The sequence below is a fragment of the Protomyctophum bolini genome (genome assembly GCF_963924005.1).
Source record: "Protomyctophum bolini genome assembly, chromosome: 2".
Taxonomy (NCBI): domain Eukaryota; kingdom Metazoa; phylum Chordata; class Actinopteri; order Myctophiformes; family Myctophidae; genus Protomyctophum; species Protomyctophum bolini.
The window spans coordinates 35,736,946-35,758,448 of record NC_137863.1 but is presented as its reverse complement, the minus strand read 5'-3'; the positions used below and the strand labels follow the sequence as shown (position 1 = coordinate 35,758,448).

General features: G+C 39.1%; 1 protein-coding gene across 2 annotated transcripts; it reads right to left on the bottom strand.

Moving 5' to 3' along the window:
* Positions 1 to 203: 203 nt before the first annotated feature.
* On the bottom strand, positions 204 to 19,886 carry pank4 (pantothenate kinase 4 (inactive)). 2 transcript variants are annotated; one of them, XM_080777284.1, is made up of 19 exons: positions 19,762 to 19,886; positions 19,225 to 19,307; positions 18,852 to 19,060; positions 17,766 to 17,958; positions 16,228 to 16,320; positions 15,662 to 15,815; positions 14,380 to 14,561; positions 13,908 to 13,989; positions 12,964 to 13,064; positions 8,988 to 9,143; positions 8,441 to 8,553; positions 7,494 to 7,581; positions 6,974 to 7,125; positions 6,067 to 6,122; positions 5,591 to 5,640; positions 5,304 to 5,408; positions 4,735 to 4,835; positions 3,554 to 3,622; positions 204 to 2,611 (listed from the first exon to the last, which is right to left on the bottom strand). In XM_080777284.1, the coding sequence occupies exons 1-19, from the start codon at positions 19,883 to 19,885 to the stop codon at positions 2,356 to 2,358; spliced, it is 2,367 nt and encodes a 788-aa protein (XP_080633410.1). In that variant the 5' UTR covers position 19,886; the 3' UTR covers positions 204 to 2,355. The 2 variants fall into 2 exon arrangements, with proteins under 2 accessions (XP_080633410.1, XP_080633411.1); XM_080777285.1 differs by having other exon boundaries at positions 205 to 2,611; positions 17,766 to 17,949.
* Between the last annotated feature and the right edge of the window lie 1,617 nt (positions 19,887 to 21,503).

Genomic DNA, 21,503 nt, shown 5'->3' with positions numbered 1-21,503 from the left:
CAGACTTTTCCGACAGATTATCGTCACACACCGTAGGCACCAAACACAATGGCAACGGAGCTAGTGAGGGAGAAGGGTAGCAGGGGTTTTGGAAGACCCCCTGCCGGGCACCTTCATACATTATAAGCCTGCAGCTCCCCGGCAAGTGCGCACGCACAGCGGGCCTCCACTACCACAAACTGAGTTGCCTAGCTTCCGGGGTAGTTTAAAAGCTTTAAATATGGGTGCATGTACCACTTCACAGCTCTCCCAATCTCTTCCTAGTTCATTAGGTTCCTTGAAATTCCCTCGCTGCTGCTGTTGCAGAGCTGAAGAAACACGCCAACTGAAATTAATAAAATATAAGTGTTCACCTTTTAATTAAAACTGATTGTCTGGAGAATATAATACACAGTTGTGCGTTGTCAGCATATATGGAGTAATGCAAATGAATTATATACACACACAAAACAGTATTATATATATCACATATATGTACAAATGACAATGCAATTATCGCAAAAGTGGGTCCACTTGACACAAATATAGCTTTGGGAATCATTTGACAGCAAGGCGGGACAAAATCTTATCCATCACCTTAAAGTGAACTTGTGAAATCACAAACACATTAGTGAGTCACCTTCCAATCTCATAGTGTGGCTTTTTTTTTTGTTTTAAGTGGTGTTATTTCAAAAATGTTTAAAAAGAAATCTACTGTATACTGTAAGAGTATTTATTTCATCATGCCAATATCATTTTGACAGTAATTCACCTGTGCCAATTAGTACCTTAAGACCAGCAGGTCCATTGGTTCAATAACATCATAACACATCTAGCTTTTTCATGGTGTTTTGATGACAGAAATGCAACAAAAGCATAAATATGCAGTGTTGACTCTGACATCAGGCAGGCACCTTCAGGAAAAACAAAAAACTTACTTCAGTTGAATACTGCCACCTTGTGGAATAACAAAGCCAAATCAGACCAAACAAGCCCTGTAAGATAAAGTGCTTCTACTCTCATCCCTGAATCATCATTACCAGCTACTTGCAGTGCTGTGAAAAACTAAGTGTAACCCAGGAAAATTTATATTTTTCTACTTTCTTGTTTAATGGAAGCCTAATAATAATATGGACACCACATACATTGCAACCACATGATATACAATATTTACCGTAATTGTTTTGTCCATAACGATTTACAGTAAGTCATTATAAAACAGTGAAAATAGCCAATCTACAAGCTCAAGGTGTGACGCGTTGTGAGCATTTCAGATCATCAGAAATCTCTCTAGTTCAGGCTGTCAGGTGAAGTCTGACAGCCTCCAAGAGCCTCAGGGCAAAGTCAAGGGATCTACAGTACACCGGGCAACTCCGGCCTCAGTCGATGGCAAAATGCTTGAGTCAAGCATCAGAAAGACACTACAAATATTTGATCGACATGGGAGGTCAGGAAGGAAGATGACTCATTCCACGAACATTCCTCCGAGTTGATTTAAAACAAACATCTATAAGTTATCTGCCAAAAGGGTGTACTTAATGTATTTTTTTTTCTAACTTCTTTCCAACTATGAAAAGGGTTTTCATGGGGCAACTTATGTTCTCACAACACTGTGGATAATAGTAATATACAACACTTAACTATTTGATAACCTCAATTCAACCATTGGCAGTAATTGGATGAAAATGGGTGGGGGGGGAAATTATTCAGTATAAATGACTGTGAAATTGCTTAAAAAAAATAATTATGCAACCTGCAACAGGAATTAAAAAGCTGGTTGCATTTGCAGTGAATGACACTTTGATCACCTTAGCCTCAAGGCACATTAGCCACACATTCTTATTTTTGCTAAATAAAAGCTTTACAACTGAAAGCTAATTACCCTGATGGTGTGCAGACTGTGCACACAGACCAAAGCATCTTCATTGTGCGAGCATGGCGCTGGTATGGCAACAAGCGCATATATATATATATATATATATATATATATATATATATATAATTATTTTCCCCAAATAGGTTCCCAGATTAATCAAAGACAATTTCCCATCCAATGACAGCGGTCCTCAAGTCATGGAATGAGGGCAGTGGGTAGCAGAGATGGTGGCAACTACTTGCACAGCCGTTGAGCAGAGACATCAAAGAAATAAAACCCAATGTCCACTCAATAAAAGACAAAATGGAGCAAGAATGTAAAAGAAAAATCTACATATGCACCTCCCTGATCAGGATTACCTTCAAAAACCTGTTTAATTACACACCATCAGTCATTCACCAAGTGGCAGTAATATCATTCACCATCACATCCTGATATCCGGCGCTCATCCTCTGTCAAGGTTCAGGCCCTTATGCTAATGAACCTCCACGTGCATGGGCTCACGAGGGCGTCGGTGGCGCCACGGGGTCCTTGCTTTGGTGCTTGACGGGCGGTACCTCATATTTGAAGACCACGCTGAAGAGCTTGCCACCCAGCCGGTCAGCCAGCCAAGAATTCTTGATGACGGCCATTTTGAGACTCTCACAGCTGAGCATGGCGTAGTAGTTGGTATGTATGGCCCGGCCCATGCCCTCAATGACCACCAGGTCGGTCTTCCGCTCCCGCACCACCTGTGCCAGCACCTTGTCCAAACGGCTGAGGTGGGGGTTAGGGTTTGGGTAGTGTAGGAAGGGAGACAGAGGATGGAACATGGTTAGGTACTCACAGGAATGCATGTACACATTTTACAGTATGTAATATGCTAATTCAGGGTCCACCCAATCATAAAGCCTTTAAGCCTTTCAACATGTGTCTATAATTGTCCAGATCAATTGTACATATCAAGTTTGCATTTGTAGATAATTTGGTTCAAACTTTAGAGTCAAAACCGTTTATAGGTGGTGGTGGCCATATTGGATTTGGTCGCTGTGGCAACCCCGAAGGTCGCAGACTTGGGTGCCCTAGCTAAATCATTAGAGCATGCCCTGGGCTACATCTGGGAATAATTTGGTGCGTTTAAACTGATTAACGCGAAATAATTCATCAATAAATGTAATTTTTCACAATAGAGTTTTAAGCAGTTTCCTCACACTTTCTTTCAAATCAGAATACTTAATTGGATTCCCCGTATATGAAAACCTAAAAGAAAAAACAAATCTACTTTGTTTGGTAAAAAATATGTAATAATTCCAGTATAGTGGTGGCCGCCATCTTTAAATGGTCCATTTTGAGGGCTTAGCTGCCATTTTTTAGCTTTACATACAGCAGATTTGGATTCAGCAGCCCTTAATACCCCTAAAAACATGCATGTAATAAATTAACACGATTTGCCTTCAGCACTTTAAATAAGCACATTTTCTGAAATACAGCCTAGAAATGGAACAAAAATAACCTGTGTTCAAATTGATCCAATGTACTTTTTTAGTCACAATATCTAGTGATGGTATTGCATTGTGATGAATTGTGAGCTTGTCGATCAGCTATTTTTGGTTTTTGCTACTTTTGTGTGACACTCTTGTCTGACAAAGTTGGGCATTGGAGTCAAAAGGTTTCTGCCCGACAACAACAATATTATATGAGCGTGGTTCTGTGACTAACCTCAAATCCAGGCATGGAGAGCTGGAGCCACTCTGCACTAATGTCAGTCTGTCCTCCTTCAATCCCAACCTGCACAACGATGACATCAACACATTTACACTTTCAGGCTCTGTGAGCCGCAGGGAATTCCAATGAGCAATTAGGCAGTGGCTATGGGGCTTTAGGGTGAAACATTCAATTAAAAACATTTAACAAAATGATCCAAAAACATATGTTATTGGGATGACCCTAAAAAACCTTGAATGATTACTATTGCAATTTATTTTGGTCAAACCTTAGATTGACTGGCCCATTATGTTGATCTTCCTTTTCCAGCAGGACTACTAGTAACTGGTGTACTGGCCATGCTATTACTGTGCTTAACTGACCAGCCAACTGGCCTGACCTGAACCCCACAGAGAATCTAGGTTGTATTGTCAAGAGGAAGGTGTGAGACATGAGACTCAACAATACAAATTAATTTATGGTTGTTATCAAAGAAAACCTGGGCTTCCATAACACCTCAACAGTGACAACGGCTGATCACCTCCATGCCACGCCCCATTGATGATATTATTTGTTCAAAAGTAGCCCAGACCAAATAATGACTGCATACATTAATATACTTTTCAGATGGTCGACATTTCTTGATTAAAAAAGCTTTTTTTTAGTGGTCTCGTTCTAATCTTTTGAGATGGGATTTTTGGATTTTCATGAGCTGTATGGCATAATCATCAAGATTAAAACCAAAAAAGGTTTTAATACTACAATGAATTGAGAAGGAGCTGTATACGTATATAGCAACATAGAACATTGGTTCAGAACAGTGGTTCTCAAAAACATCAGTTATAGAAGCTCACATTGCATCACTTCGTGCTGCGCTGCAAGCTTATACATCTGCTATCCGCAGCCCAAAACAGTTTGACAACTACTGATCTAAAAGGCAATTGTAGAATCGACCTCAATTCTTAATGGCTTAATGCACAACCGTGCATCGTAATTGGGAAAGCTCTTGAGTTGTGTAATAAAGACTGTAATTAAGACCAGATACAATATGTATCGTAGTAGAATGTATTGAATGTATTGCTGGATGAGACGGAGAGTGCCATTACATTATTGTTTATCTTAAATGCGTAGTCTGTATCACAGTTAGACAAGTATTAAACTTTGCATTGTTTTTTTAAAGCATTTCCAATACTCACTGAATCACAGGATCCATTTCAGCTATTCGTCCTGTCAATATCTGCAGCTCACCATTTGTCACATCATTTAGAGCTGGACCTGAGTTGCTGGCCAGCACAACCTATGAAGAAAACCAAGAGATGGGGCATAAGTGATTAACCATATGAATGTCATAATAGGCAAATATTTGGCAAACATTCTGTGAAACCAACTGAACTACAAGTTCCACGTGATGAGTGGAAAAAAGGTGGGGGCCATGTATAGACCATGGTTAACAACTTTAACCGCATCATCCATATTCAGAGGAAACATCACACAAACACACAAAATAGCTGATCTGGCTAGTTTTGGCAAAGAGATTTGCTGTAGAGGGGGAAAGCACAGAGCCAACTCACATCCGTTTAACTAAGTCTAGTGCAGCAAAGTATAATAGTGTTTACAACTACACAATAAAATCTCCTTTTACAGTCACAGTTAAATTAACATTTTAGTGTGTAAAAGTGTCATTAGGGTGAGATAAAACGTTAAGATTCCCAATGGGTATTTTAGTCAAATTAGTCATCAGTAGTAAATTAGGGGGTCTTCTTACCTCTGTTCCACGACAAAGAAGCTCTCTAACAAAGGGCATCACCCCTAGAATAATGTCCATTCCACTATTATCTACGAAAAACAAGGCACACTTGTGAGGAGGACCCTGTAAGAGAAAACCAGGATGGACTATGTTCAAATTATATTTTGCATTTCCAGCAAGATAGACATTACACATTGTAATGTAAAGTATGTAAATAAAAGCCAAAGTGTGCTAAATGAACACGATGGTATAAATGCAGTGAAATAGACAAAATTATGTTATTAAAAGGTGAGCAAAAGTCAGACCTTCATTCTTTCAAGCCACTGGTCATAGGCATCAACAAGCCATGGCCGTTCTGAGGAAACATGCATGTAGAGATGAGCTAAATCAATAGGCCAGTGCGATTAAGGTAATACAATATATTGTATAAAAACGTTTCAATATTACTAATAGCTTAAAGGAACTTTTACAATTTTAAAACATATATCGATCCTCATTAATGCCAGCTATTGGTTGATAGAAAATAGTCTTTCTATAGCGCCTTTATCCAAAGTGCTTCTCATCCACTATGTACAATGTGTATTACATTCACTCATATTTCACACATACTGACAGCAGAGGCAACCATGCAAGGCACCGGCCTACGTATCTGGGGCAGTTAGCGGTTATAGTGAAGACCAATACATGAAGAAAAAGGAGATGTGTTGAAACAGTATCAGTCCATACACATACTGTAGTAATACAATACAAATGGGGATGAAAAGGAGAGTAGCTTCCATACCTTCCAGCTGCCGTTTAGCCTCCTCAAAGCCAAACTCTGGATCAGATTCTAGAACACTGCGTAAATGAACAACAGTGAACAGTGTGCACCAGTTAATTTGGGAATTGAAACAGCTTTGTACATACAGTGGAGCAAAACATAAAACAAAACAAACCATAAAGCCTTGTTATACAGACTTCATTAACTGCAGTTTAATTACGAATTCTGTCTTTTTATATAATGAGGGGACAGTAATTTTGAAAAAGAAATTAAGTGGCATTAAGTTCAGTTGTCCTGGCAACAAACTAATCAAGATGTAAAGCAATGGTTCCCAATGTGGGGTCTGAGGAACCCTGCGGTAGCGGGTTCTGGGGGTCCCCAGCTAAATGATTGATACTTAAGAACCAAATGGAGTTTTACAGTCTGAAACTCAAGAACCAAATGGAGTTTTACTGTCTGAAAGTGTGACAACTACTGATTTAGAAGACATTCGTATAACTGGCCTTGGGTCTTAATGGGTTAATGCATATAAAACTGTGGTACCTTGAATCAAAACGGTTGCGAATCACTGACTTAGAGGTCCAGTTATGGCTTGCAAACATGGCAGAAGGACTGATTTAAACTACTAAAGCCTGTAGTTTAAGAAAATAAATGACGAGTCATAACTGCCAGGTGCAGAAAACTAGTTTATGAACATCTAGAGTATAATCAGTTTGTGCTCACAAAGCTCACAAGTATGGGTTTATGCCGTTCTATGGGTTTAATGGGCAAATCTCCCATTGGCTTAGAAGCAGCCTAGAGACGAGGCAGCCAATCATGAAGTGTCTACTAGTTCGCTGCTAGAGGTAGTAGTGAATGTAGGCCAGGATGCTTTTCAAGCACCTGGCAAAAAACAACAAAACACACTGAAACCATGAAATGTACCCACTCAGACACAGCCTTGGCCCCCCAGTCAAAGACATTCCCAGCCAGGACACCTCTGACCAGAGCAAACTGCTTCTCCTCCCAGCTCAGTAGCTCCAGGGCCTTTACGATAGTCTGGTAGTACTTGAGAGCCATGTCATTCTCCTTCTGTTTGATCTGGAACAGAGCAGACAAACTGTATGAGATGCAGCTTCTATTTCCCCACTGAAAACAATTAAATAATTGTTACTTGGGTTTAAAATTATAAACCAAATACCACAAAAATGCTGAAATTTACTGAGGCCAAAATAAAAAGTTAAAGGCTACTTGTCATCTATTAATTTCCCATTGTCTAACTCCAGATTTTTGAGGTTAAAAAATAAACGGAAACTTGGTCTAACAAATAAGTTTGTTAGACCACTGAGCAGTCAGTGGCAACCCGACATAAGAGCAGTTGTAGTACAAGAAACAGATTAACTACAAAGAGCAGTGGAAACATGGAAAAAAGAGAGAGAGAGTGAATGAGAGATAGATTTCACTCAGACCTTAGAGAATGGATCAGGAAAGTTGAACTCGTTTAAACAGTGTTCCCTCGTGTCTAACAGACTTCTGACAGTGAGGGATCCATAAGCACTAGGTGAGAAGAGAAGCACTCTACATTAGCAAGAGAGAAAATATACGTGTATATACACAAAACACACAACTACTAGGATGACAGGAAGGCAGCTCTAATGTCGGAGGAAGAGCAGTTTGGGTGGTGTTCAGGTTTTGGCTAATTGAGTATCATGACCTATAAAAAGCAAGGACTTTTCATGATTCTAAAAATGACCGATTTTGTGCAACAGCACCTGTACATTTCTGAATAGTTTGACATTTAGGGGAGACTTGTTATATCTTAGACTTGACATGCTTTAACCATTACCTTTCGACTAGTGCAATGTCCTGATAAAGCAGCGACCATGGCATCACATGTATATCAGTATTCTTAGGTAGATCAGAATGGCTCAGTACATGTACAAGTCAAACAAATAATGGTTAAGCAGGCCAAGCATAAGATATATTCATAATTGGATATTATTATTTAATACTACTATTTTCCAAATGTTATGCTTAATGCCTTTCCAAATGTAATGTGTCCAATGCTTAGAGCTTTGGTTGTAAAGGAAAATGCACAATGCCAAACATTTCTTTAAAAAATATATATATATACACAGGACTTTAGTCAAATGGCAGTAGCTGTGTGAGCAATGAAATTAAGAAATCCCTGGCCACACTAATAGTACGTCTACACTAAATATAATTAAATGGTACTGTATAACAGTAACTGACATTTCAAACGTATGCAAGACGTAACTGCTTCTATTTATTTTTGTGGCATTTAAAAAGAATATAAGAAATGACTGCTCTTTATATTTGTGTGGCAATGAAGTCAAATGTTTAAAAGCAATCATTTGTGGGTCATTTGACATGAAAGAAACGAGAGAACCCTTACAATGGCTGATGGCGGAGGGTCTGCAGCTTGTGTCTGTATTTCTGACGGAACTTCTCAGCTCGCTCAGTAGCCTCAGGGATGTCCGGTTGGCTCGCCAAAGCTCTCTTCACCACCTGTTCAAAGACACAAAGCTCCAATTAATCAGCCATGCTGGGAGTGGACGGACAGACAGACACACGAGAATAAATGCCCAGACACACCAAGCTGACATCAGGCTGTGTTTTACCGCATGTGGTCGACAAATGGCCATAGATTTTGCAGTGTCTCAGAAAATCTCTATACAATGTTCACAAATATGCAGCAATACGTTCCTACATGTTAATGTAATTTATTGACGAGACTATTAGAAGTCAACTATAGCCACATGGAGCATGTAGCAATCATTTTCAGAACCAACCAATTAAACTAAAACCCTAGTTTTGGGGAAAATCTCATCCAAATAAGGGGTGTAAAGGAGGAATGACGTAAGAGAAAATTATGACCACGGTTTGAATATTGTCAATTTTGGCAGTAGTACAAAGAGACACAGACACTATCATCATCACACCCCGTCTAGCGCTTCCTCGAAGCAGAAGAGCCAGTATTCTCGAGCGAGGGCGTCCTCTGTGAGGTCCACTGTGTCTGGGATGTACGAGGACGGATCTTGGAGCAGAGGCAGGTTCACAAGCTTCCTCTCCAGACGATCCATCTCCAACATGTCAAACTAGAGGCAAAGGTGAGATGACAACATGAAGCCTTGTTCACATTCTCTCAGACAGTAGATGCCATGGTGGCGCATTGACCAGCCACCCCATTGATCTTCTGTTTCAGGTACATTTCATATATTTTCAAAGCTGGTTTGTCAGTTTAGTTATCATTTTGTGAAAATGCTTACATTTGTGTTTAGTTTTTATTAGTCATTAGTAATTTGGGCTATTTTTGGCTGAGATAAAAACATTTATTGTGTAATAATTTAAAAAAAACATACCATTTAAAAAAAGGATCCACTATTAAAACTGGCAAAGATAAACAAATGGAAGATAAGATTTCATATACAACCAAAATACTAGGCTTATATATGGAGTAAATGGACAAAACGAAGGGTATTTTCACAAAGTGATTATTTGTAAAGCCTCGTTTTGATTTTAGTTAAAGCTACACGTTGTAACTTTCCTCTTCTACCCTAGATTTGCAAGTGCTGACATTTTTACCATTGAGCTAATGGAACCCAGGTGCTTGCTCAGGGGATAAATTGAATATTGACCATCAGGTCAAAGTTTTTGTCAGATCTTGTGTCTAGGTGAGACATACCTTTGACACGATCGAAATGCCTCAATAGAAGAGCAGACAGACAAAATACAACCATCTCAATTGTATAAGTAATATTGTATTAACATACTTTACCATACAGATTGGACAAAATTACACCACAATCAAAAATGGACTTCTGGGTAGCTGCAATTTGCAACTCTAGATTTTTTCATAATGGGATGAATCTAGAGTTAAACTTGACAGAACATGACTCGCTCACTCACTGTATAACAAAATTAAGTAAAAACTTCTATAGACTGAGACTTAGGGAAACATTTTCCTTTTATTTTATCATGATCATAAGGTGCTCTGTGCTCAAAGTGCAATTAAAAAGCAAACGACCTTCGTCAGTGCTATATAGATAGCACTGACGAAAGTCTTAGGACCGAAACGTTTGCTTTTTAATTGCACTTTGAGCACAGATAACTTTATGAGCATGATAAAATAAAAGGAAAAATGTTTCCCTAAGTCTCAGTCTATAGAAGTTTTTACTTCATTTTGTTATACAGTGAGAGAGTCGTGTTCGGTCATGTTTTCCTCTATGTTTGAGACCACCGCTCCTGTAGTTAAGTTTGAAAAAAAAAAGGACAAAGAACAGTTTTCTCAGTGCTTCCATGAATCTAGAGTTGCAATACCCTCGATTGACTCCCCATTCACTCAATTTGCGTTTGCGATCTGCTTGTATTAAACGTTAAACTCACCAACATTGCAGCTCTAGGCCAAGCTTGTATTATCCTCTTTCACATCTTATGAGCTACTTTGTCAAGATATTCTGTGCAAGTGATTCTGCAAGTGCAAGTGTTGGAGTTTGGAAGCACTGGTCGAAGTCACTGAACGGCCCTGCGTACCACCCATTTCGAATTTGCACATAATGCAGGAGGCACCCGCAGTGCACGACCCATTAATAAAAACGAGTGCTTCCAAACTCCAACAAAAAGAATCACCTGCACAGAATTTCTTGACAGAAAGTAGCTCATAACATGTCTACGGTGGATTTTTATGAAACAAAAGCTTGGCAGATTGAAAGAGGATAATTCAAGCTTGGCGGCCTAGAGCTGCAATGTTGGTGAGTTTAACGTTGTTTAATACAAGCAGATCGCAAACGCAAATTGGATGAATGGGGAGTTAATGGAGGGTATTGCAACTCTAGATTCATCCCATAATAAAAAAAATCCAGAGTTGCAAATTGCGGCTAGACTTCTGGGTAGAGTCTAGATAACGCCAGCAGTGTCACATTGGAATAGTATTATATTGACTTATTTCAGGACACTGACATATTGTTATTGACCCGTAGAAATGTATTACTTTGTCAACCTGTAGCTATCTATAACAAACAAAGAGATATAGTTAATTGGACACTACCGTATATGTTATATTGTAAATATATATATATATATATATCTACATTTGACGCTGAAATACCAGTTTGTTCACAAACATTGTGATCTGGTCTATATTAACCTTGCGTCACAGCCATATTGGCAAGGGCAACTTTCCACAACTCCACTGCAAGAAATATGTCTGAGGTACATGGCTAGGTATTGGGGCCCAGCAATGCCAAGTGCATTGTGAAAAGACTTCCTTGCCCTGGCTGATACAGACAACAAGCCTCTCTGATTCAAACAACGATCCTATATCATAACTACACTCTGACACTTGTAACAAACCAAACCGCTTGAAAGTTATTTTAATTGTGGACCTTCTGCTTCAATAGACATACTGTAGTGTGTACATAGATACTTTCAGAAGCAAGGCGTGACCCTGGCAATATGGTAGCCGCATTGCTTCAATAATGCATGCATCTATATCTATGTGTGTTAACCACTTAAACCCTACAGTATACTTCATTCAAAACTCAACTTGCTTGAATTTTTTAATTACTTGCCACAGGCAGTCAGGCTACCGTTAGTGTCAACCACTGCACACACACCAATAGAATTCTCACATTATCTTAGATTTCAACAAAACATTATTTTAAAGGGCAGGTAAAATCAAGCGATCACTACAGCATCTGCAGTTAGCAGCTGAGAAACGTTACAAAGCAAGTTTGGAAAAAAAACAAATGAGACCTCAATTTATGAATAAATCAGGATTAAAACAGTTCCTAGCATGACCAAATATACTAGCCAAACCTGCACAGCTAGAAAGCAATGTACTGAGCATGTGACACTCATCAAACTAGCACACACACAAAGCATGAGGAAGTACTTACAGGGAACTGAAGGAAAGGGTTACAACACAGACAGGTATGAAGAGGTGTGTAGAAGAAATTAAAAGAGGACAGTCAGACAGATTATTTCAAGAGGGCTGTGGATTCGAAAATTCAATAATGGTGACTCCATGAAGTCAAGGCTTAATAGGATGAAGCCATTTAAAGGAGATTTCCAGACTAGCAGTTTCCTTACCTTAATCTGTTATTATATCCTAGAACAAGTGGTACAGGAGAGACATTTCATAACTCCATCCAGAGTCCACCGCAGCTCCGAGCATGCAGGGTCTTACGCTAGTTTTTACGGCAGCACAATTAGTACACTTAAAAATGGTGGATCTTATCTTGTCATTATGAAAGACAGATGTGTAGTGATCGAGCGATCAAAATAAGCGAATTAGCGCGAGACCCAACGTGCCCAATTGTGCTCCGAATGGAGTTTTGTAAATTTTCACCTGTACCACTCGTTCTAGGATATTCTGTAGAATGTTCATTAGGGGAGTTATATTGTTGAAATAACAAACGTAATTCATGTTGGTGATGTCACTAAAGGGGCAGTTCATTATTGTTATGGACGGGAGAATGACTTGTGTAATGGGGATGAGTGCAACTGGGGGACAGATATACATATATATATAATTCTAGACATATATAATTCTTTTTTAAGGATTAATCATCCATTTATTCACAAACTAAAAAGAGACTACTCTATTCTACTGCCATCTAGTGTTCACCCCTCTTGCTCTCTCTCTGTTTTTGAGTGGTGCAATCACTCCTAGAACCAGCAATGTCCGTCCGTCCCTATGTCTGTCTGTATGATACAGACACAAGTAGAGACATCTCATCGACATGACCGGTGAGTTATCTGGACTTTCGGGGTGAGATGTCCGCACTTTTGACTCTGAGGTGGAAAAGGAGTGAGCTGTCCTGTTACCGTATGAAGAACATTACATCAGATTATGGTAAGAAAACAGCTAGTCCTGAATTCTCCTTTAACAGTGGTCATCATTGGATGTGTACTCACCGTTCCGCTGCGTGCACGCTGCATGGGATTCATGTCAGGAGAGACACTCATGAGTCCGGAACTCCCAGCATAATTCTCCCCCCAACTGTACTGGTTGGGATCTAAATAAAGACGAGGGACAGTTTGGGCATTTACAACTCTTTCAAAAATATATATTTTTAAGTTTATTAAAGTCACTCAGAGTGGAGGTTTTGGATTTTGTTCAGTTGTTTTTGTTCCATTTTAGTGATGATTAAATAATTTCTGATTAATCTCTTGAATTTTTAATCATTCAGATCTCTGGATATTTCACAATAGTAATCATGAAGTGAATCTCAGATACTTCTCTTTCGTAGTACAACATCCAACAATCTTTTTTCCCCCAAAATGGTCATGTTCCCAAAACAATTAAAAGGTTATTATTTTAATATCAAGGACTGAAAGAAGTACAAAGGAGCCCCGTTAATCATAAGTAGATGAATTGAGGATAGGCCATACTTTCACCCCTTAAAGTCCGAGATGATATGCATACTTGATCTCGGGAAATTGAAAGTTGATTTATTTTTGTAATACCACAAGTTTCCCAACCGTTTTCCCTTTTCGCTGTAAGTGAGGGAGAGGTTTGCATGGAGTGGGCAAGAACTGAGGTGGCAAGAACTGAGGTGGAACAGTAAAGAAATAGGAACGAGTTAGAAAATCTCTCTGATAATACAGTTTCAGGCTTGCTAAATATTCCAGAACTTACACTAACAGAATTATTTGAATCTGTATGGGACAATTTCTCTCAGTAGAAGTAACTGTTAATAAACAAATGTCAATTTCCACTAACACATTTAAAATTGATGGAGGAATAACAATGCATTTGTCAAACTTTTGCAGCATCATTTTCCAAAAGATTTTTGGCATTAACTCTACCAAATCATGTTGGTTGGGAAATTGTGTTCTGTGAGGGATTTTCCCCTTACTGTCTTCCTCGGCTCCTTTGAGAAAAGCTCCAATGGCACCGAGATAGCCTTCATGTCTCAGGAACAGAGCTTGAACTTCACCCTGCAACACAAAAAATGTGAAATAGCAATTAGCAATAAAACTGTTAGCAGGCCTAAACTGGATTTAACAAATGTGTTCACATTGGCTTAACATGACAATGAGGAAAGTCCAGGTGGGCAAAAAGATAGCTTATCATCTTGATAATAGGGCTTGGATGAATCACTTACGATCGATTCAATTTACATTGCCATTCTTAATTATATTGCCCTTCTGCGATTCAACAATTACCAAATACCAATAAAAAATAAAATTGTGGCATTAAAAAAATCACAATATTTGAGTGAATCGTTTTTTTTGCCCATCCCCATTTGATAACATATTCACTTCTGGACTAGACAGTTCCCAACATGGTTAAAGCACTTAGGGTAAATACAGAAGAGGAGTCCTTGCCTTGGTGAAGAAGTTGATACTGTAAGTAATAGTGTGCATTGTTACAGGATGACCTCTAATGAAGAAGCCTCCAAAGTAGACTCTGGAGAGGTTGTGGAGCTTGGCGTACAGGCAGGCCAGCTGCCCGATGTCATTACTGATCATGTGGAGTAAGCTCTTGGCCATATCTTCTTTGGAGAATTCTATAGATCGATATTAGACATACAGAAACAGAAGAACGATAAACGTTAAAAGTTAATGCAAGTTTTTTAATCATTTTACATGAATGCTTATCAAACCTAACCGTTCACCCACTTCACAATAATCAGGGAGTGTGTCTATCTTGGCTCAATGCCATGTCCACATTTCTCAACAGTAACACAACTAGGCTGCACTGTCTACAACAAGGCCTAAGGTCGGTTAAGCCAGTTATTCCCACCAGTTATTCCGTTCCCATGAGTGGGAATTGCAAGTATGCGTTATCACGAGAAGAGATGCAATCTGTCTTCCCTGAGAGAAATAAGTCCTTGACTTTGTCCCATTTGCACACTTTCTTTTCAAAATCTTTTTTTTTAGGTTTTATAACAGAAGCCCAGGGGCAAGTATGAATGTCATCAAGTCACAGATTCTTGGAAAAAATAAATCTGATTTTACACAAGAGTACAGCCTTCAGTGGTCAAGTGTAGTCAGTTATAATAATAATAATAATAAAACTTTATTTGTATAGCACCTTTCATGACATGAAATGCAGCTCAAAGTGCTTTACAGAGCAATGGACAAAAAAAAAGAAAAGCAAGGAAACGACATTAAAAAACAAGCAGTAATGCAGTACAGTGAGGACATGAATAACAAACAAAAAAAAGATCAATTAAAAGCAATGTTGTAGAAGTGGGTCTTGAGCTGTGCTTTAAAAATGTCTACAGAGGCTACAGAATAGGTTAGACCGCACTTAACTCAATGTCTGCCAAGGACTTAATTAACTTCTTTTTATCAACTCCCACAGCGCCAACAACGCCATTAACGCCTTTTTAAAACGTTTATAACATTGGGCAAAAAAACAACGTGTCGATCGTCTAGTTAGTTGAACAATTTGAAAATGTTTTTCAAAATAGTAGGGACCCGGACAACAAACCACAGTATGTAATGCATAAGTGGTTAACACTGAGGAATTTTTACTGTGCACACTAAAGAACATCAGCAAAATGTCTAACCTGGAAATGTTACACAGTAATAGAGTATGCTGTGACTTTTTGACATTTCAAGTTTTCATGTTTGCAAGTAAAATAAAGTGTCCTTGCATCACCTGTGTCTGCAGTAGCAGACTTCCCAAAGCTGCTGGCAATAAGATCTCCAGTCAAGCCCAAGCATCCATACGATCCTCCGTAGATATCTTTGACAAGCATATCAACACTTGTGTGCTGCCCTTTTGAGGCCAACTGTAGTAATTCATCAAATCTCTAAGAGACAACAAAAGTTCAATCAAAGTTCAATTGGCTTGTCCTGAATAAATATCACACTTTGTACCGTGTCCCCCCCCCCTTTTATTTTGTGAGGGGTTAAAAAAGAACAAAATGTATATGCCTGATGTTTAATCTATTTCTGCTCAGTATACTGAATTGTCTTGTGTATGTGTTCCACTCTCTGTCAATATTTTTTGTTTTATATATATATATATATATATATATATATATATTTTTTTTTTTTGTACAGCACTTTGGCCAATGTCTGTTTTAAATATGCAGTATATGACATGCACTTACTTACATGATGTGAACAAATAATAAAGATTGTTGAGTCACTTTTAAGAGATGGTAATAACCAATTGTCTGACACCAAGCATACAGTTATGGGATAAGACTAGAGAGATACCTTTGTCTTGGTGAGCAATGCTCCAAGGCCCCAGAATGTTCCTCCACCTATTGAACTCCCTCCAATGCGTTCAAATTTGTCCTCTGATTCAACCTATTTAAAGGGAGAAGACATGGACATTATTTGAATCTCAATGACAACAGAAGAGATGAGTTTTTACTAACTGTGGTGGAAAATGTGGATTGACAGTGACACCTGACAAAATGTCATTCACAATATTTTCTATTTATGTGAATTTAGTTATTGTATGATCTTATCTATTGCATAGCTCTTCTGAAAGGGCTTCCATCAGATTATGTATTAAACCCATCTAACCCCCTGCTTAGCAACTGTCTCTGCTGTTATCCATGATTCTCTTTAATACAATTTCAAGATGCCAAGAGCATTGTCTGGCTGCTATGGCTCTGACCTTTCTAACTTATGTACAGTACTATTGTTCGTAATCTCAGTGGTTTCAGAAACCATAGCAGACTGTAGAACAATACAGTCTGCTGTACATCACTCTAAATCTAGGCTGTAAATCTAATGGACAGTATGTAGAGAAGATTCCTGCCCACTCTACTAAATACAATTAAATGGTCATTAGCAGGTAAAGGACTGTAACCGATTGTAAAGTCATACTCAGGGGTGCACACAAGCGGTGCGCCAGTGCGCATGCGTTGTCAAAACGTTTGGTGCGCGGTAGATCAAAGGCATGGAGGTGCATTTGCGCACCAGCTGAGAGACAGGGATTTAGAGAATGCTGACAGGCATTCAAAAGGAACTCAAATGAGATGTTAACGTCCTGTAAGAAGACTTAGAAATAAAACTAGTGTTGACTAATCATTACAAGTGGCTCTTATGTGCGCACCAAACTACATGGGCAGGTGCTCCTTTGAGTACTAGCCCAAAATAATAGTGTGCACCCCTGGTCATACTGAACTGAAGTACCACACTATGTATTGTAAAAACAACCGATGACATTCATTAAAAAAGGCAGTCTGAATAAGTACCTGAAAGGCTGAAACATAATTTGGCATATGTGTGGAGGTAATGCCTTGTCTAGTCTACTATATCAAACAAATATACTGTATATCCTTTAACAATTGAAAAAGTATATATTTTTTGTTTCTGACCCTTTAAGAGTCATCAGTCTACCTTTCTCAAACCAACACACCACTACAGCAGCACAGTAAGCACCTTACCATAATCACCTTCTCTAGTCTAGAGGGTTTAAGTGATTAGAGTCTAGAGTCGGACTAGACTTAGTAAACTCAACCTGAGTTTACAGAGAGGAATGGTCAAGAAGCTTGCAGATACCAATCTAAGTGCCCTTATTTAAGTAATTGTATTGTCTGTATTACCGGTATGTATTGCTTTGTCCATTTGTCAAAAAAAAAGAAATGCAATAAATATATTGTTAAAAAAAAGAAAAAAGAAGGTTGCAGATCTGCTATTTGGGCTAATGTTCCCCCCAAAATGTTAGGTTTTAAGTTGTTAAAATTAAATTAAATTAAATTAAAATAAAATCTTGGCTCAACTGCTCAAGATATCATTACCTTCACAATGGATACCCCAGAGCCGATGTTGACCAGTAGGTAAGGGAAGATGTCTGGGTGGGTGTTCTGGAAGCGGAACTCTGAGTCGGCGTGCTTGGCATAGACAAAGGCCTCATGGGGGATGTTCCTCAGCACAAAGTTACAGCCCTTGATTAGGCATGTCATCTCATCCTCCTTGTCCACTCTAGCATAACTCAAAACATTACAGGCCTATTAGCAAAGTATTTTGGATTGTAAACTACTTGTTTTATCCTATGGTTATATCGGCTGGAGACATGCTAATGTATACCTGCCACTTTTACCGTTTTACTAGCCAATACATTCTGATTCCAGCCACTGCAAAATATTTTTTTAATCAGAATTTGCCTGGTAGGTTGTGCCAATTCCCAACCTTGTTAATAAGCTTTGTTCTTTTTCATGCATAGAATATATCAGGGTAAAAAGCAGTCCGATAACAACTAGTGGTGGGTATCTCTTACAACCTTGCGATAAATATGTATCACGATACAGAGGCCACGATACGATATCAATTATACGTCGATTCCAAAAAATTACCAATTTAGGGCTGGGTATTGCCAATAACCACACGATCGATACATATCACGATACAGAGTCATAGACCACGATGTTGTTTTGACAAATATATTGTCAGACAGAGACATTCAAGTTTCCAAATCAATTTGAAAAACGTAGTGGATAACATTTCAACAAAAAGCCGCATCACACACTGCATTTCCTGACATATCGATATGGTACGATATGATTATAGAGGGTATGCGCATGCTTAAAGTGAATGGCACATCGAGTGGCAAATCAAGTGGCAAAGCAAAAGGCAACATGAGTTTAACATTAATGTTGTTTAATGCAATCAGATAGGACTTTTCTGTTTCAAATGCATGGGCTGTCAAGGCCCCAGAAAGTATTTTTTTGCCACTCAGTAGGCGTTCCTGCATAACTTCCGGGTTTGATGATGATGTCACGTGCATCCACTCTATTGCCATATTGATTAATTGAACTCACCCCTAATAACAGAGCATAGAGACGTCTTTTTGTGGCTGTTTAATCAAAGTTCACTGGGACACTCACCTGAGTCCAAGTTTCTTCTCAATGAGGTCTTTGAACTTGTGTGCTCCTCCACCTGTGGCTTTGATCACTTTGGTGTCAGTGTTGACCAGGTGGTCTCTGATGAAATCCAAACAGGTTTCAATGTAGGCATTTTCAAATTTGATAAAGTGCAGGCGAGCAGTGATCTCTTCCTGCTCGGATATTTCGTAAAGCTTGTCTTCTGCAGAATCCTAGACAAACATATACATATAAATAAAACACAAGTATGAGAGATTGAACAACTTTTACACCACAAGGAAGCAACAGTGTTTTGATAGTGTTGAGTAAAGAAATAAGAAAAAACATGCAATTGTGATTTTAAAAAGGTCAATGTGAGGTCACACACATACAGTACCTTTGCAGAGTGGTCAAATGACCGCACTTTTGCCACTTTGTGTTGAACAGTGGAGTAATAGGCGAGCTTTGTTAGGGATCCACCTGCATAAAGAAATGCAGCATTTATTGCAGCGAGGACTGTAGTTGACACTTGACAGGCAGGCTAGTCAACAGCTAGAAAACAGACCTTTGGTCATTATGAGGTTCATTGAGAAAGGGCGTAAAATATCGTAGCGTTAAGGTAGGCAACTGGTGGCTGCTTTGGCTGTTTTGAGACTTGACTTCCCACATGCTAATGTGGCTAGCTAAACGGCCATTGTACTTCTTTAAAGTTGATCGTGTGTACGACTTCAGCCACAGAGATAAACATGATGCACGCAGTCAAGGTGAGCCGCGTTTGTGCCAGGTAGTTAATACGATCACTATAATCTAAAGCCCAGTCTTGTTTATTTCCAATATAATGGCGTGTGACGTGTTGTCATTGTATCACACCTGGAACCAGGAGGACCAAAAACATTGAACCCGCGTCGTCGTTGTGTGAAATGATAAAACATACCTATATCTATCGCGAAGCACTTTGCGTTTTCCAGGTTTCGGAATATTTCGTCCGGTGGCAGAGTTATGCTTTTATCCATGCTGTGACTACTACTGCTCCTGTCAACTCGATCACGTTCCGCCATGGTGGCACACACACACACACTGAAGCCAGTGTTGCCAGATTCATTGTGCGAGGTAAATAATCAGCCAGGTCTACGAAAACAAGTCCAAAAGAAGCCACTCCACAAATATGCAATTTTAATCTAATAGAATTCATCAGCTATAAAAACGGCCGATCTACAAGCTCACAAGCATCGAGATGCGACACGTTGTGACCTGGCATCGAAGAATATTGGGAAAATATGTTTTTTATATTAATATTATCATTAATTAAATAACTAACGCCCAATTAAATCACTATATACTTGGGTCATGAATGATACTGGTTGCAGAGGAAGTTCAGACGTGTGATCAAAATAACTGATGTCCAAAAGTGTCTGCTGAGTAGACGTTAAATTATATTTATTAGCTGCTCAATGCACAGGATACAGATCACCAGCCAGCCCTCATGAACACAGTCAAAAACTCTATCCCTGTAACCATGGCAACCTTGATTGTCAAATTGACAATGAAACCTAGAAACAATATGGTGGTACAAATGGCTCTTACAATAACTATAGCGGCAGCAAGTTGGAAATGCATTACAATTGTGTCCCTTTTATGCCCATGCCATATATGGAGTTCTTTGTCAGGCATACCCAAATATGGAGTCTATGCAAATGTCAGAACACATTGTGATGTCAGGCCAGTTCCATATCCAGAGCCTGGGCAGAGGCCTTTTGTGGTGGTTCTGGGCGTGGGTCAGACAGACTCACTCAAGGCCGGGCACTGCACTCCTTGTGGTGGTGGTGTGGTGTGTCGAATTTGAAGCCGGTGGGGCGAACGGATCTCGGGTTGCGTGGATTACAGATGTACAGAGACTCAGACTTGGTGCATTTATAAAATAGATTTATAAGGTAGATAATAATAAAACACAAATCCGGTGGGGTCCTTGGCACAACATAGGGTTCGTGTAGGCCATGAATACATTAGGAAACTACCACTTTAGAAAAAAGCCTCCAAAAACCGCAACCTGCAACAACTATTTATTTTACAATTACAAGTAACTTCACAGAAAAACAAGCCAAAAGTCGCTCATAATAAACGGATATGGCAACACTGACGACGACCTGACGTCACCGCCGTTCGTTCTCAACGACCAATCACCGCACATGCACATTAGTGGGCGTTGTCTTTTAGTGTAGGAGATAGGAGGAGTGTGTTTATGTTTGTTTCTTTTCAATCTGGGATTTGTTTTTGAGTTGTGCAACCACTCCTACAACCAGCAATGTCCGTGTACCAAATGATCCCCTCATGCATAGACGATGTCAACCACCAGAAGCACAGGCGTGCTTTCAATTAGTCTTATAGCCCAACATAACAGTCTGGGTGCACACAAAAGCTGAGATGTTAAAATGAATGTGTCCTTTAGTTTAAAAAATCCCTCTTGTTCTCTATCCAATAATCCATCAATCCAGGTTAAAAGTACTGTACATTTTATTTCATACAAATAAATCACATAAAAACAATAAAACATTAAAATACATTATACATAATTATAGAGGAATCTCTATATGACACTTTAAGGCATCATTGTACAGTCCACAGCCATCTGATCCGCCAAACACCAAGACCCTGCACTCGATATCCACAAGCTTGTTC